The sequence below is a fragment of the Opisthocomus hoazin genome, chromosome 6 (assembly GCF_030867145.1).
Source record: "Opisthocomus hoazin isolate bOpiHoa1 chromosome 6, bOpiHoa1.hap1, whole genome shotgun sequence".
Classification (NCBI taxonomy): Eukaryota; Metazoa; Chordata; class Aves; order Opisthocomiformes; family Opisthocomidae; genus Opisthocomus; species Opisthocomus hoazin.
This window is the reverse complement of record NC_134419.1, coordinates 61,461-79,151: the sequence shown is the minus strand read 5'-3', so window position 1 is coordinate 79,151 and position 17,691 is coordinate 61,461. Positions and strand designations below refer to the sequence as shown.

The 17,691-nt window shown below is 48.0% G+C and overlaps 1 protein-coding gene across 1 annotated transcript in view; it reads left to right on the top strand.

The window, feature by feature from the left end:
* The window catches only part of MSH4 (mutS homolog 4), a 38,077-nt gene extending 34,810 nt beyond the window's left edge, over nucleotides 1-3,267 (top strand). Inside the window, 2 exon segments of the mRNA XM_075424196.1 lie at nucleotides 1,918-2,006; nucleotides 2,353-3,267. Coding sequence (XP_075280311.1) covers nucleotides 1,918-2,006; nucleotides 2,353-2,538 — 275 coding nt within the window. The 3' untranslated portion in view covers nucleotides 2,539-3,267.
* Nucleotides 3,268-17,691: the final 14,424 nt, after the last annotated feature.

Genomic DNA, 17,691 nt, shown 5'->3' with positions numbered 1-17,691 from the left:
GTCAAGCATGCCTGTTTCCCTGTAGGGGTGCAGGAGGATCTGCCATGGCCATACCCACCCTTAAGGTGGTTGGTGTTCTGCTTCTCAGTTTGGGAAGCAGCTAAGGAACATTTGCCACTGCTCTGGTTGCGAGTGAAAGTTCTGGAGAGACTTAAAGCTGTGAATGCTGAGGTTTGTGTTAATGTAAAATTCCCTTACATGTCTGCCATAAGTAATGATAGATCAGTTAAATAGCAGCTTGGCCCTGTTTGATCAGCAAAAAGGGATTAAGTTTCTTTAAAAAAGGACAGTAATTTTACTGTGTGTCAGCGTAAGGCTGTTTCGAGAGGTTCCACTAAAGCATCAGCATTCTCAGGAAAGTGGGTTTATTTCTTTTTTAACTGTAGAATATATCATACTGAAGACTGCACAGATTGACGTATTATGGGTCAGTAAAGAAATGAGTGAGTGACAATAAGGCATAACTTCTTTTTTAAAGAGTTACAGAAATCCGTGTATTTCCAAATGCTAGATTCTGAAGTTGGATCCTTGATGCAGGTGACATTTAATCAATAGGAAATTAGCTACACATGACTTTTGGAAGCTAGTGATAACTGAAGACTACAAGTTACTCCAGTCAAGCTTCAAATAACTGGACTTAAAAGGTTTCTTTATCAGAATTTCAGAATAAGTTTCTTTACCTTTGGCAGCACAAGCTCAATTTCAGATGCTACAACACCAGTAACTAGAAAAATCATGTGTTTAGAGCGTATTCTCAGAGAAGAGAGGACCTTTAGTAACTCAGTGTTGGTGTCTTGGCTTTACCTTACTTGAGCAAAGTTATATTCTAAGAAAGAGTGCAGGGGCTCTTCTTGACCGTTTTTCGTTTATAACCCTACAGTGTTAGATACACCAGAAGGCTGTGCTGCCATTCAGCGTGACCTGGATAGGCTGAAAAGTTGGGCAGAGAGGAACCTGATGAGGTTCAACAAAGGCAAATGCAGGGTCCTGCACCTGGGGAGGAACAACCCCATGCACCAGTACAGCCTTGGGGTGGACCTGCTGGAGAGCAGCTCTGCGTGCCCAGTGACAGGACAAGGGGCAACGGGCACAAACTGAGGCACAGGGAGCTCCAGCTGAACATGAGGAAGAACTTCTTCCCTCTGAGGGTGATGGAGTACTGGAACAGGCTGCCCAGGGAGGTTGTGGAGTCTCCTTCTCTGGAGATATTAAAGACCCGCCTGGACAAGGTCCTCTACAGCCTACTGTAGGTGACCCTGCTTGGGCAGGAGGGTTTGACTAGATGACCCACAGAGGTCCCTTCCAACCCCTACCATTCTGTGATTCTGTGATTCTGCACCTGAGAACCACAGAATTTCCTCGGAATAGCTAGGGCCACAGGCAAAGGAAAAAGTAAAAAAATCATGTTAGGGCAGAAAAAGTATTTTACATCTCTTTCTTACCCTAAAAATCTGGCAGTTTGGCTACTGGCAACAGAGTAGAAATTGGAACATGACATCCGTATCCACTGGGTGTCTGGATTTTATGCAGAGCGCATTTAGCACAACCTCAGTATTTTCTGGCCTGACAAATTAAAAAAACAGAGAAAGCTGTTAACGCCACTGGACCATTTTTTTCCTTTATCCCCTAATGTGTCTCATCCTGCCCAGTTACAGCATTACCAGCAGTAACTTCATGTGGAAGTATATCTTAGAGGTAACGTTACAACAAAGTAGACATTTTGTTTTGTAACTCTCAAAAAATTATTATCTAAAAAAAAAGAAAAAGAGACACAAGAGATATCAAATTTGTTTTAATAAAAATTAAAACTTCACCCTTTGAAAAACAGGCAAAGTTAGTTCTGGCAGACATATTGTGAAAGGTAGGAAAAAAAAAAGCCATTAAAAAAAAGTCCCAATTTGTGTTTTATATCCTTAGGATTAAAAGCTGCAGAAGTTTCCTCCCTACCATCATCCATAATTTTGGATGCAAAGGAAATCACAAATCATATTGCAAAAAAAATTTTGGTATGTAGCAGAAAAAGATAATACTGTAATTCACAGTTTTTATAAAACTCAAATGTATTTTCAGTTTCTGAAAGGATATAGGATAAGCACTGCCTATGGCTTTATGAAAATAGATTTCATTAAAATTTGTATTTCTGGAACCAGTTATAAAAGATTATACAGAAGGTGATTGTCAGATGGCAACACAAAGCAGTCCTTGGGGTGAAGGAGTATTGGGTGTAATGTTGGTGTATAAACCAAGAATCAGGAGATCAGAAATAGGCTGGAAAATAGCTAATATTACTATGTTAATAATAGAACATGATTGATTTCATATTTTAATACATGTGTATATTTTTAAGAACAGCAGAGGCAGAAGAGCACTCCTGAGATGATAAAACAGAGAGCTGAATACCATTTAGCAATGAGATTGTTTCAGACTGCCAGACATTCTCGACTGGATCCAGACAGTTTGCGTATATATTTGAAAAGCTTGAAGAAAAAGTATGAAGCCAGTTGTCTTTCACCCGGACAAAATTATGAGCAACAGTAATGTGTAACATAGGCTGTTGTTCATTTTTATGACTGCAAAATGTTTCTATTTTTTTTCCATAGTATTAGAAAACACTGCTTTTCACATGTTTTTAAATTCTTAATTCTTAGTCTAAACTATACTCACTACTGAAAGACCATATCCTTCATTGTTTTTTTTCCCCAAAACATACCTGAAATAAAAGTATTTACTTTGTATGAGGAACATGATTCTTCTTGATGATGAACTATATCCTTTTTGTTATTTTAGAGACAAAAAAAGTTGTATAATAAGTAGTATTTTCTGTGTCACGTATCTGGTATTACAGCTCTTACATCTGATACTAAAGATCTTGCCTAACAAAAAGCAGTCTTTGAAACAGGTGGTCCACTCGTCTTGCATAGGCAAGCTCTGCTTGCACAGTTGAACGTGCATCCATAAATCCTGTTGTTCCCTACTCAAGGAGGGTTCTAGCTCTCTAAATCATTAAGCTTAATCCAACATAACGTAGGCAGTTGCAGACTGCTTCCTCTGCAGAACTGGGCAGCCAGAGCTTTTTTGTAACACAGTAACAGCAAATTAGTGTGGTATTGACACTGTTGATCAGTTTTTGTTCAGAAAGTGAGGAAATCAATTAAAAGTTGAATATCCTTGTTCCTTGATTTTTTTTTCAGTATAGCTTCATTGAGTGACTGCAGCCATGTATTCCAGCTTGAAGGGATTTATCTTTCCTCATTACTTCTACCCACATTTGGCCAAGAGTTCTTATATATTTATTTTCTCTCTCTATATATGTGTCTGTACATAAAAAATTTATTACATCTATAAAATGGGTAATAATGCAAGTGTAATATCTAATTTATAATAACAAATATATTTTTATATATAGTTATAATACATACTTCCTTTTTATGTATCGACCTTTGTAAACATAACATTGCAACAGAACAACATTTGTAGTAGGCGCATTGTGGTTTTTTACCTAAGAAGGTTTTTTATTGATTTAAACTATTAACCACAATTGCCCTCTCCTCAGGCCTTAAATGTTGCCTATTATAGCACTCTTATCCATCAGTAATACCATATTTGTTGTCTACCCCAGTGAGGATCATGGCAGGAAAAGTATTCTGTGTTCAGGTGTCTTAAAAAGAGGAACCAGATGGCAAGGGATATATGTTTCAGATATTGACTGAACAGGGTGCGCGTTTTCCCAGTGGGGTCAGCCACCACAGTACCAGGAAGAACAGTTCTGGGGGTTCATGTCTGGGAGCCTAGGGAAGATTGACACCGTCAGAACTGTTGCCCTCTTCTGCATACCTTACTTGAGAGCCTTCAGGTTGCTTCCAGTCAGTCTATCATGACTGTGTGCGTATATACTCTGCTTACTGCTTTCTAGAAACAGATTTTAAATATGGAGGATTTTTCTTTTTTCCTGAAATCTGGATGCCAAGGAGCAGGACCAGACCACAAAAAGATAATAGAGATACTTTCAGACTCATTTTTGCGTTACCTGTAAATGGTCCTCAGTAGACAAATTGGTTTGAATTCTAGGGTCTTTGCTAGCAGTGTCCAGAACTCCGGGCGGGGGGGGGAGTACCTTCAAGGGCATTCGGTGAGCTTTTTTGCCAATCTGAGAATGCTGATTGAAGTAAAGGAGATCTCGGGAAGTTTACAATTGGGGACTTGCAGGGAAACAGAAAGCTCAGAGGGCAAAAGAAGGCTTGTCCTTTCCTGTCCCCTCTCCACAATGGTGTTGAGTAGCAAGTCAGATTGCTGCTTTGTTAAACGCCCTTCTCTTGCTCTTGCAGTTCCTTGCTGAAGGTGGCAATCTCGGAATTGAACACTAAGAGCTTTTAAACTAAGCCTGGTCAACGGCTGACAGTGAATGTCAAAAGGCACACAACATTGAAATCCCTGAAGCTTCAACAGACAGTTCATCTCTATGACAAGATTCCTATTCTGTGTAGTCTGTGAACATCTTGTCCTAGAAAAGTATACACTGCACTTACTGTCTGCACAATGTGTCCACTCCTGTTACGGAGCAGGGACTCTACCACTTCAAATTACATCTCCTTGCAAATAGGCCCATTTCCAAGCAATAGAGAGGGCCAGGACAGGGTTATTTGCTGTCACAAATGTGGTAGCGTCACTTACTTTAAAGCATATGGTCAGTTACTCTTGACAGGAGATTATAATCCTCAACTAGTAAATGCAGAATGACAGAATAATCGAATTTCTGCTATGAGGCTGTATATGCACTGCACAGCAGCAGATTACCAACTGGTGAATCTTCCTGACAGAGATTTTTGTTTCTGCAGAGCTTAAGATTTTTGTGCGAAATTTTTAAATTTGAGTGAAAACTATTAGACGTTCACCAGTAAGAAATACTGGACACAGTAGTTCCAAGACAAATTCTTTCCTTTCCTGAAACAGCTTGGAAAATTTCCTATCAAGTTTCATGAAAAAGTGGAGGGGTTTCTTCCAAATCGCCTTAATTGCCTTATGAAAATTACGGTTTTGGCTCATACCCAGTGCTGCAGGCCAGGTTGGCTGGAGGGCTTCTAACACACAAACCAGCACACCATTTCCGTTGGACTTTGCTGCAGGGACCCTTATGCAGGTGATAACAGAGAGGAAAGCACAGCTTGGGGTCACTGGGGGAAAGCATGAGAATTGCAGTGCGAGGGCCACTGGCTGCCCCCAGGGCCACATCTCCTGCTGCCCCCGGGAGCAAGGCCCTGCTCGGAGGGACCACAGCCTCTCCTGCTGGCTGCATCCTACTCCCTGTGCTGAAGGCAAGGTGCAGCGTGTCACTGCGGTCCCTCACAGAGAGCAGCTGGGTGCCTGAGGACAGCAGCCCTGTGGGTACACCTAAGGGGAGCACCGTGCTGTCACACACCCCACACCCCCCCCAACATCCTGCCTCGTCCCATCTGTGTTAGATGAGCGGGCTGGGGCCAGGCATGGTGGCAGTGTCCCTGCTCTGCCGGGGAAGGGCTTGGGCAGGTGACAGGGGGACGCTGGCAGCACTGGGTGTCCTGCAGCCCCTTGGGGCGGAGTTGGGGCTGCCTTGGGTGTGAGCTGCAATGATGGGTGTGGCCAAAGGATGGGGGTTCCTGGTGGGTCTGGACCCACTGCTGAAGCTAAGGGTGCGCTACATAGGGTTGCTTAGAGCAAACCCTGCTGGGTGCTCAGCCCTGCTGCTTTGGGAGGGTGCACCCAGGGCACTGCGCAGAGGGCACCAGGGTATGGTGGAGCAGCAGGGTCCGGCCCTCCCGCTGTGCTGGACATGCTGCAAAGGAAACAAAAGTGCTTTGTTTTCCCCATTGCACTTCAGCACCCCTCCTCAGGCACCGAGCGTCCCATGCTGTGCCATTGTAAGCCCCGCTGGCTTTGGCAGCTCCCAGTCCCTCAACGTGGCTGAGGGTGGCTGCAGAGAAATCCTCTCTGCAGCATGGCTCAGAGGCATGGGAGCCTAGGGAAAACATAGCGGCTGGTCTGCATCCCGGCCCACAAAGCTCACGCGTGTGGGAAGACAGTGCAATCTCATGAGCCCCAGTGCTGCAGACACAGGTTAAAGCAAGGGGCTGGAGACAGTTTGTCAGAGGGAGCCGGGCTTGTGGTTTTTCTAGCCTGTCCCTGCCTTCTCAAACAACCTTATGTGCTGAGCCTGAGTCTCCCTTTCGAGGCTTGTGTGAGGCACATCTTCACTCCCCCTTTCCTCTGGCTAATTAATCCCGCCCCAGCACGCAGATGCTCTTAATGAGGACAATTAGTGCAGTATTTAAAGGCCCAAAGAGGCCTCCCCCTGCCCAGCGTCCGACTCTGGAATGAGCAGGTGAGTGGAGCACTGCAGCGCTTTTGAGGTAGTGGCTGTTGTAGATGAGGTTGGCGTTGGCCACTATGATGCTTATTGTCAGCAGCGTGTGTGGTGTGTTTTTTTGTTTTTTATTTTATTTTTTTTTGCAGATGATGATGTGGAACCAGGCAATTGCAGGAGCATCCCGGTTAGCCAATGTCTTTTTTTTTTTTTTGTCCAGGATGGGTGGATTCTGACCCCTGTCCCTCTGAAAGCGAAGTTGAGGGGCTGGGGAGAGGCTAGGAGGAGGGGACAAGGTTGGGAATTGCAGGGAAGGGTTGTGCAGTTAGCATAGGGGAGAGGGCTGCTCGGGAGCAGGCCCCTTTGGGCAGGCAAAGGGACCGGGTTTTGTTGCATCATGATGCTTGTGTGTGCCGGGCAGGGCATTTCCAGCCTGTGTCTGTGGTTTTGTGTCGTTTGTGTGGTCCGTCTTCTGCGCTGTAGACCCTCCTCAGGTCTTGATGTCCTCGTTGCTCTTTGCACTCAAGGAGCTCGTTATGCACATCAGGCACCATCCCTAGTGTCTCGAGTGCATGTACTCATCGGCATAGTGCCCATTAGGCGCTTCTTTTCTCGTGTTGTGTGGCAGGGCTGGGCAGTTCCTGTCTCTGTCTTATCGCATACCTTCCTCACGTCTTGATGTCTCCATAGCCCTTTGTGATCAGCAGGCACCTTGGCAGCTCTCCCAAGTGCATATCCTCATGGGCATACCTCCGGTCAAGCTCTTTTCATCCTGCAATTACGTCTTCTGGCCACTGCTGTGGTGATTGCACTGCTGCCGTGACACCGCTGCTGTTGTGATGCTGCCACTGCCGCTTTCATGCCACCGAGGCCTCTGTGATGCTGCCGCCACCGTGGTGTTGTCGCAGTAATACAATTTCTCGAATGCCTAGTGCATTTAAAATGTTCTTTCTCTGCATCATTTATTCCCTTTGGTTTTTTTAATTATTTCTTGTATTTCCTTAGTACTGTCACTTTTAAAATTTTTTTCCTAAGTCCTCACTTTAGTTTCTTGTCTATTTTTAATTTTTTTCTCATTTCTGTACTCCCCGTTGCTTTTAAAATTTTGTCTACTTTTATCCCTTTTGCTGTGTTTATTTGTCCACCTTTATTTTTATTTCTTGTCTTTCTTTAATGCTCTTGCATTTTAAAATGTCTTTCCATGTGTCTCTATTTATCTCTGTTTCGTAAGTACTTCCTTCCCTAATGCGCATTGCTTTTTAAATATTCTTCATTTGCCTACCTTTTTCTTTTTGAAGTATTTATTTTTAGTTATTTCTTCTCTTTCTCTCTTGCCCTCACTTTTTAGATTTTGTTCTATGTCTCCATTTTAGTTCACCATCCCAGTTTTGCAGTTTTCTCCTCTATTTTTTCCCCAGCAAGTGGCTGTGGTGGGGTCCAGGGGAGGGGGTGATGATGGCCCCTGTTCCTGATGGGCTTCATTTGTGGGCTGGGGCAGCCCAGGTGGGACCCGTGAGGTGAGGATGGGGCTGGACCAAGGTGTTCAAAAGGCTGCAGGGGGGGATGGGCTGGGGTAGCCCTGGGTGCAGCCAGTGAGGTGAGGATGGGGCTGGCTCTGCTGTGCCAGGGTACTGTGGCTGGGGAGGGCGCTGCCCACGCATGCCTGCCTGCAGGAGCTGGCTGGGGAGCGAATTGAAGGAGGTTCTGCAGGCAATGGGGGGTTCCAGCAAGGACCGGCCGGTCTCCGTGGCGAGGCAGGATTGCTCCCAGCCATCCCCGATGGAGCACACCAGCAACACCCGGCTCCGGGAGCTCGGTGCCTCCATGGGCTGTGTGTGTGAGCTGCTGTGTGTCTGGGAAGCTTTGTGGGAGAGAAGCGTTGAGGCACCCGCTGCCTGCTCCTGGGTGGGTGGGCGTCAGGCAGCCGGCACTGCAGATGAAGAAGGTGGCAGAGGCAGAGAGAGAAGCCTCGGGGCAGTGAAGGTCTCCTGCCAGTGCCAGGAGCTGTGGCGAGTCATCTGTCTGGGCCCATCCCTGCCACGCTTCTCCAGATCTCTACCTGTCCCTGTCTCTGTCTCCTTTTTGGGCTCTCTGGCTCCCCAAAGTTTTTTGCTCTTCTGCCAACACTACCCTGTATCTTGTCGCCTTCTACGTTTTCTTTCTGTGTCTCTCCCTTTCTGGCTCCCCACCTGTTATTGTTTCAATCTTCCCACACAGCCTTCTTCCCCCTTTCTTGGGAAAATTGCACTTCTAAGTCTCCCTCTACCCAGTGACCTGTGTCTGTATTCGGTGACCGCCTCTGCTCTACACCGCTCGCTGCTCCGATGTCCTTTCCCTCAGGCTGTCTATCCAGCTCCCTCTCCCCATATTTAAATTCTTACCTGTGTGAGCTGTACCCCCTTGCTTTCTAAATTTTCTCTCTGTGCCTACATTCAACGCATTCACTGTCCATGTGTTTTATTTCTTCCTGCCTGTCCTTTACTTTGTCGCTTTTTAATGTTTTTTTAATCTATGTCTTCATCTATTGTTTGCTGAGCCTCTTTATGTCTCGGCTAAGTGATGTAAAGGATGGACTGTGTGCATATAATCCCTTAGACAAACTGTTTACCGAGTTTGGGGGTAAGTTTGGATCCAGCCGCACCTAGACTCCTCTCTGAGAAGGAGTTTAGAATGCAAGGGGGTGCATTCTGAACCTCACGGCTCCACAGAAGGGTATCCATGACAGTTTTGTCTGACCCTGTCTTCTACACAGTAGATAATGCAATGTACTTTGCCATTGAAGCTTGTTCAACCACTGTCGCGTGTACTATCAAATTATGTTAAATTGCTGTTATATATCAAGAAACATTTTGTGGCTTCTCTCTTATGAATGCAGTGCATCATTCCATCTGTGACATCTGCCTACTTTTTTTTGCCTTTGCTCTCTTTATTTCTTCTCTTGCTTCTTTGTCATCACTTTTTAGATTGTCTTTCTCTGTTTTCGTTTGCCATCACTATTTTTTGATTCCTTATTTCCCTCATCACCATTGCTTTTAAGATTTTCTAAAGAAAATTTAAAAAGCAATGCCACTGAGGAAAGACAAGTAATTGAAAGAAAAGACACCCTCTCCTCCCTTAATCCCTTGGATTTTCAAATTTTGTTTCTATATATACTTTTATCAAGCTTCCTATTTCTATATTGTAGTTTTCTTCTATGTTATCTGTACTGTCACTTTTATCATACACTCGCTATGTCTTTAGTTTGCCGTCCTTATTTTTTAATTTTTTCTCTCTTAATCCTATGGTTTAAAAAAATTTTTTTACATCTAATTTTATTTAGTTTTCTGTTTTTCCTTCTTAATCTTTTCCTCTCTTAATCCCCATAGCTTTTAAAATTTACTTTCTATGTTTCTGTTTCAGTTTGCTGTCCTTATTTTTTAATTGTTTTCCTTTATTTTCCTAATCCCAGTCACTTTTAGTATTCTCTGTCATCTTTTATCCAGTTGACAGTCTGTATTTTGTAATGTTTTATTTGTCTGTCCCTTTCACCTTTGCTTCTTACCTTTTCTTCCTTTATGTTTTGCTTTGGAAGAGGTTGGTCTTGGCCAGTGTGATGCTTGCTGTCAGCACTGTTTCTGTTTGTTTTTTGTTTTTCTTTTTTTTTTCAGATGACAAAGTGGAGCCAGGTGACTGCAGGAGCATCCTAGTTAGCCAGTGTGCTTTTTGTGGAGGATGGATTCTGACCCTTGGCCCTCTGAAAGGTAAGTTGAGGGACAGGGGCTAGACCACAGTTGGGTATTGCATGCAGGGTTTGTAAAGTTAGTGTGGGGGAGAGGGCGGTTCAGGAACAGGCCCCTTTGGGCATGTAAAGGGAAGGGGTTTCTCTTCAGCCTAAGACTATCGTATTATTTTTTTTGCAGATGACGAAGTGGAACCTGGTGACTGCAGTAACCAATGTGTTTTTTGTCAAGGATGGGTTCTGACCCCTGGCCCTCTGAAAGCTAAACTGAGAGGCAGGGGCTGGGGAGGGAGGGTCTTGAGGGAGGGCAACAAGGTTGGGCCTTGCAGGGAGGTGTTGTGAAGTTGGTGTAGGGGACGGGGCTGTGCAGGAACAGGCCCCCTTTGGGCAGGTAAAGGAAGCAGGCTACTGTTGCACAACACTGTGTATGCAAGGGAGGGCAGTTCCAGCATGTGTCTGTGGTTTTGTGTCATTTGTGTAGTCTGTGTTCTGTGCCGTAGACCCTCCGTGGGTCTCAGCATCCTCGTTGCTCTTTGCGCTCAAGAAGCTCATCACTTGCCTCGGGCACCACCCCTGGGGTCTCGAGTGCCCGTACTCGTTGGCATAGTGCCCACTGGGCTCTTCTCTTCTTGCGTTACAAATGTAAAGCATGGATCAGTCTTGTGTCTTGGAAGCTTCCAGTAGGTTCTTTTTTGTGGCGTTGTTCCAGACTGTGTCGGCAGCTCTTCTCTCTAGTGGTCTATTGTCATGGACTGTGGGAATTCTTCCCTGAATCCTTATATTCTTAGGTCTTGAAGCCGGGCATTTTGCACATCCATCGTCTCCGTTTTGAGCGTAACTTCTTGTAACAAACTGTTCTGTTCTACTCTGTTTTTCTGGGGCTGCCGTGGAGCCTCCTCACTCGGGGCCGTTGCAGTCCTGTAGGTCTCCTTGTCTGACAGCTTCTCCCATCGGGGAGTCATTGTTCTTGCAGAGAGTTTTCTGTCTTCTTTGAATCCCATTGTCAGTGGCGGCATGTGTAATGTCGGTCTGTGCCTGTGTGTGTTTTGGCTTGTAGCTGCTCTGCCCAGGGCAACCAGGGAACCTGTAAATGGCAGGGCCGGGTGGGTGAGCAGCCAAGGTAAAGGAGCAGGAGATTGGAATTGATGCAGGTAGGCTTTGGTTTTGTGCAGTATCTCAGCATGAGCTGTTTGCTTTGTTTTTTTGCAGGTGCTGCACATAGCCTCGGAGGAGCCAAGCAGCGTGCTGACAAGATGTCTGAGAAGGTGAGGCACCTATGGGCCGGGTCAGTGTGTAAGAGCAAAAGTACTGTGCAGCAACTCAGTGAGGTGTGTCTCTTTTGGTTTTGCAGGGGCTGTGCGGGCCGCCTCTGGTCTTGGACCAGCATTTGAGTTGAGCTGGGGTGGCAGCGAGGATGAGCGTGGGGCGGGTGACTTTTCATGGGCCCAAGGTTAATTTTGTGTCTCTTGGTATCTTAGGTACCAGAAGCGATGACGGCTGCAGCATCTGACTCTGGAACGAGCAGGTGAGCGGAGCACCCCGTTGCTTCTGAGGAGGAGGTGGTTGTGGAAGAGGTGGTCATTGGCCAGTGTGATGCTTACTGTCAGCGCTGTGTGTTATCTGTGATGTCGTCTTCTCGTTTTCCTTTTCAGATGACAAAATGGAACCAGGCGACTGCAGGAGCATCCCATTTAGCCAATGTGCTTTTTGTGGAGGATGGATACAGACCCCTGGTCCTCCAAAAGCTAAGCTGAGGGACTGGAGGGAGGGGACCACGGTTGGGAATTGCAGGCAGGGCTTGTAAAATTAGTGTAGGGGAGAGGGCTGTCCAGGAGCGGGCACCTTTGGGCATGTAAAGGCAAGGAAGGGTTTCTCTTCAGCCCAATTGGGCAGGGCTGTTCCAGGCTGTGTCTGTGGTGCTGTGTCATTTTTGTCATCTGTCTTCTGTGCCTTAGACCTTCCCTGGATCTCAACATCCTCATAGCTCTTTGTGCTCAAGGAGCACATTGTGCACATCAGGCACCACCCCTAGGGTCTTGAATGTCCCTACTCATCGGCATAGTGCCAAGTGGGCACTTCTCTTCTTGCCTTACAAACATAAAGCGTGGATTGGTCTCATGTCTTGGAAGTTTCTAGTCGGTTCTCCTTTTGCATCGTCGTTCCAGGCTGTGTCAGCAGGTCTTCTCTCTAGCAGTCCATTTTCGTGGACTGTGGGAGCTCTTCCCTGCATCCTTATGTTCTTAGGTCTTGAAGCTGGGGTTCTTGCACATGCACCATTTCCTTTGACTGTATCTTCATGTAAGGGACCATTCTGTTGGACTCTGTTTTTCTGGAGGCTACCATGGAGGCTCCATGCTCTGGGCCCTTGTGGCCCTGTAGGTCTTCTTGTCCAACAGTGTCACCCGTCATGGAGTCATTGATCTTGTGTAGAGTTTTCTCTCTGCTTTGAATCCAATTGTTTGTGGTCTTGTGTATGATGTCGGTCTCTGCCCGTGTATGTTTGGCTTGGAGCTGCTCTGCCCAGGGGTGTAAAGTCAGTGGTAGGAGCCATGGCCATAAGAGGCTGTGGTTAACACGTCGATAGGCCTAGACTGTTTAGGCAGAGGCTGGGCAGTGAGCTCGGATGGAGCAGCCATCGGCAGGCTGTGCGGACTGTCATTTGATCAGTGTTTTACGCAGGTGATGGGAGTTGTGTGGGAGGACCTGACCAACAGCAGCAAAGCAGGTTAAATCTTGACTGTGTTAAGGCTTGTATGTGTGTGGGGCTTGAAGTTTGGTGCTTTCATTCCTTTATTTAATGGCAGGTTGTTGTTGGACTCTAGGCGATATTCCCAAATGGAATCCATACATCTGGAATTGTTAATGTCTTAAGCAGCATCTGGGTGACTTGTTCAGTATTTTTTTCAGGTGCCAGGGAACAAGACGGCCACCAAAGACCAATGGAGGCACTGAGCAGAGCGCCATAAGAAGGCGGGTTGGTGCATGGTGTCAGAGGGAAAATGTGATTGGTGGCTACGTGACTGCATTATAGTTGGTGGGGATTTTTTTCTGGTATTGTAGGTGCAAAGCAACGAGTGAAGTGGGGTATTGGCACCAGGGGTGACTCGGGCGAGGTGGGCAAAGAGCAGTAGGCTGAAGCAGCAGTTATTTTTCTGGTGCGGTGGTGTTGGTGAAGTTATCAGCATCCCTTGTTTGTGGTTTTTCAAGTGCTACCTGAGCCTCAGCATGGCAACGTGTAAATGTCAGGGGCAACACGGGTGAGCAGCCAAGGTAAAGCAGCAGGAGGTGGGAATCGGTGTGGCAGGCAGCGATTTTGGGCAGTATCTCAGCATGTGGCTTCTGCTTTGATTTTGTAGTTGCCGCACGTAGCCTCAGAGGGGCAAAGCAGCATGCTGAGAAGAGGTCTGAGAAGTTGAGACGGCTGTGGGCCAGGTCAGTGTCTGAGAGCAAAGTACTGTGCAGCAACTCAGTGAGGCGTTTCCCTGTTGGTTTTGCAGGCACTGTGCAGGCTGCCTTTGGCATTGGATGGGCAATTGAGTTGAGCTGGGGTGGCAGCAAGGAGCAGCGTGGGGTGGATGACTTCTCACAAGCGCAATGGTGATTTTATGCCTCTTGGTATGTTAGGTGCCAGAAGTGATGACGGCCATGGCATCTGAGTCTGGAATAAGTGGGTGAGTGAAGCACCGCAGTCCTTTTCAGGTGGCGGCCTTTGTAGAAGAGGCTGGCATTGGCTGCTGTGATGCTTACTGTCAGCAGTGTGTGTGGCTGTGGTTTTTTGTTTTTTATTATTTTGCAGATGATGAAGTGGAACCAGGTGACTGCAGGAGCATCCCGGTTAGCCAATGTTGTTTGTTTGGGTTTTTTTTTTTGTCGAGGATGGGTGGATTCTGACCCCTGTCCCTCTGAAAGCGAAGTTGAGGGGCAGGGGCTGGGGAGAGGGGACAAGTTTGGGAATTGCAGGGAAGGGTTGTGAAGTTAGCATGGGGGAGAGGGCTGCTCGGGAGCGGGCCCCTTTGGGCAGGCAAAGGGACCGGGTTTTTTTGCAGCATGATGCTCGTGTGTGCTGGGCAGGGCATTTCCAGCCTGTGTCTGTGGTTTTGTGTTGTTTGTGTGGTCTGTGTTCTGTGCCGTAGACCCTCCTTGGGTCTCACCATCCTCATTGCTCTTTGCGCTAACGGAGCACAGCGCTTGCCTCGGGTGCCACCCCTGGGGTCTCGAGTGTCTGTACTCGTTGGCATAGTGCCCACTGGGCGCTTCTCTTCTTGCGTTACAAGCGTAAAGCATGGATCGGTCTCGTGTCTTGCAAGTTTCCGTTTGGTTGTCCTTTTGTGGCGTTGTTCCCAGCTGTGTCGGCAGCTCTTCTCTCTGGCAGTCCATTTTCGTGGGCTGTGGGACTTCTTCCCTGCATCTTTAAGTTTTTAGGTCTTGAAGCCGGGCTTCTTGCACATCCGTCGTCTCCGTTTTGAGCGTAACTTTTTGTAACGGACCATTCCGTTGGACTCTATTTTTCTGGGGGCTGCCACGGAGCCTCCTCGCTTCACCGTTGCCACGCTGTCAGTCTTCTTGCCCAACAGCATCTCGCATCCAGGAGTCCTTCTTCTTGCGGAGAGTTTTCTCTATTCTTTGAATCCTGTTGTTTGTCATGTTGTGCGTAGTGTCGATCTGCGCCTGTGTGTGTTTGGCCGGGGAGGTGCTCTGCCCAGGGGCGTAGAGTGAGGTGTAGGTGGCACAGCAATAAGAGGCTATGGTTAATGCCTTGATACGCCTAGACCGTTTAGGTAACGGTTTTATAGTCACCTCGGGTGGAGTAGCCATCGGCAGGCTGTGTGGACTGTCGTTCGCACAGTGTTTTATGGAGATGGTGGTAGCTGTGTGGGAGGGGCTGTTGAGCAGTAGCAGAGGAGATTGAATCTTGACCGTATTAAGGCTTGTTTGAGAGGAGCTTAAAGTTTGTTTTTTTAGTTTTCTTTTGGTTTTTTTAATGGCAGGCTGGTTTTGGACTCTAGATGGTATTCCGAAACAGAATCAATACATCTGGAATTGTGAAACTGTGGGTCTGCATCCGGGTGATGTGTTTAATCATTTTTTTCAGATACCGGGGGACAAGATGGGCACTGAGGAGCAACGGAGGAGGTGAGCAGAGCGCCGTAGGAAGGTGAATCGGTGTGTGGTGTCAGAGGGAAGAGGTGTCTGGTGGCTACATGCCGACGTTATGGTTGGTGGCACAGCAGCCAGGGAGTGGCGCAGCAGTTTGTGCGGCAGTTTGCGCAGGCAGGGCAAGCGGGGAAGGCGACAGGCAGGGTGCAGTCCCCCTCCTGGCTACTCAAGTAGTGGGCATCGCCTATCCAGGAGATATTCTAGCCATGGTTACCACCCGTGGTAAAGCTCTTGCTAGAAGGAGTGTGGGGACCCAGACGGAGGCCCCACGCAAGAACGCAGGTGTCCAGGTCTCTGGCTGCAGGGAGTGCCTGAGCCTGGCGCTCGTACTGGAGGACAGCAGAGACAACTGCTGTGTTCGGTGTGAGCAGGTGAATGATCTGCTCAGCGTGGTGGCAGAGCTGAAAGAGGAAGTGGAGAGGTTTAGGAGCATCCGGGAGTGTGACAGAGAGATCGACTGGTGGAGCCACACCCTGCCCTACCTGAGGCAGAGGCAGCAGGAGGCGGCTCCACGAAAAGCAGAGAACCCCCTACCCTCTTGCCACTGAGCAGAAAGAGGGGACCTAAGAGATGGGGGGGAATGGAAATGGGTCCCTGCTCGGGGTGGCAAGCGAATCTCCCCCCGGCCTCCCTCACCTGGCCAGTTGCCCTTAAGCAACAGATATGGGCCTCTGGAATGTGAGGGACCAGCCACAGAGGAAGTGGGTGTAGGTGAAGCTCCATCCAGGGGGTTGCCTAAAACGAGTCAGGCAGCCCCACGTATTACAACTACCTCAAGCTAAGAAAAAAAGGAGGGTAATTATCATAGGCGATTCCCTTCTGAGGGAAACAGAGGGCCCGATCTGCCGACCGGACCCATCCCACAGGGAAGTCTGCTGCCTCCCTGGGGCCCGGGTTAGGGATGTTGCAAAGAAACTCCCTGTTCTGGTGCGCCCTTCTGATTATTACCCCCTCTTGGTAGTGCAGGTTGACAGGGACGAGATAGCAGAGAGAACTCCCAAGGCCATCAAAAGGGACTTCAGGGCACTGGGGCGACTGGTTGAGGGATCAGGGGTGCAGGTGGTTTTTCTCCATCCCTTCAGTGGCAGGGAACAGCACTGAAAGGGGCAGGAAAACTCACTGGTTAACAGGTGGCTCAGGGACTGGTGCCATCGGTCAAATTTTGGCTTCTTTGATCATGGGGAGGTGTACACAGCACCGGGCCTGCTGGCGACAGGTGGATCGCAGCTATCTCAAAGGGGAAAAAGGATTCTTGGCCACGAGCTGGCGGGGCTCGTTGAGAGGGCTTTAAACTAGGTTCGAAGAGGGAAGGGGACATCGCCCAGCTCACTAGGGATGAGCCTAGGCTTGGCGTGCCAGAGTCAGGGGTGAGATTGACAGCCCAGTTCAAGTGTGTCTATACCAATGCACGTAGCATGGGCAATAAACAGGAGGAGCTGGAAGCCATTGTACAGCAGGACGGCTATGACTTGGTTGCCATCACAAAAACGTGGTGGGACAACTCACATGACTGGCATGCTGTCATGGATGGCTACAGACTCTTTAGGAAAGACAGACCAACAAGGAGAGGTGGTGGAGCTGCTCTATATGTGAGGGAGCAACTGGAATGCATTGAGCTTGGCCTGGGGGCAGATGAGGAATGAGTTGAGAGCTTGTGGGTTAGAATTAAGGGACAGGCTCATAAGGGTGACATTACGGTGGGTGTGTACTACAGGCCACCTGACCAGGAGGAGGAAATTGATGAGGCCTTCTACAGGCAGCTGCAAGCAGCCTCACAGTCACAGACCCTGGTTCTCATGGGGGACTTCAACCACCCTGACATCAGCTGGGAAGACCATACAGCTAGGCAGGCGCAATCCAGGAGGTTCCTACAGAGCATCGATGATAACTTTCTGATGCAAGGGGTGGAGGAACCAACAAGGAAAGGCGCTCTGCTGGACCTTGTATTAACAAACAAGGAGGGACTGGTGGAGGATGTGAAGGTCGGAGGTAGACTTGGCTGCAGTGACCATGAAATGGTCGAGTTCAGGATCCTGTGTGGAGGAAGCAGGCCAATAAGCAGGATCAAAACCTTGGACCTCAGGAGGGCTGACTTTGCCCTCTTCAAGGAGCTACTGGGAGGTATCCCATGGGCCAGGGCTCTCGAAGGCAGGGGGGTCCAAGAGTGCTGGTCGCTCTTTAAATGTCACTTCCTCCATGCTCAGGAGCAGTGCATCCCCCTGAGAAAGAAATCGAGCAAAGGAGGCAGGAGACCTGCATGGTTAAACAAGGAGCTTCTAGCGGAGATCAGGTGGAAGAGAAAGGTCCATGGAATGTGGAAAGAGGGGCAGGCCACTTGGGGAGAGTACAGGAATGTGGTCAGAGCGTGCAGCGATGTGACGAGGAAGGCCAAGGCCCACCTGAAATTGAAGCTGGCAAGGGATGTCAAAAACAACAAGAAGGGCTTCTTCAACTACATCAGCAGCAAAAGGAAGGCTAG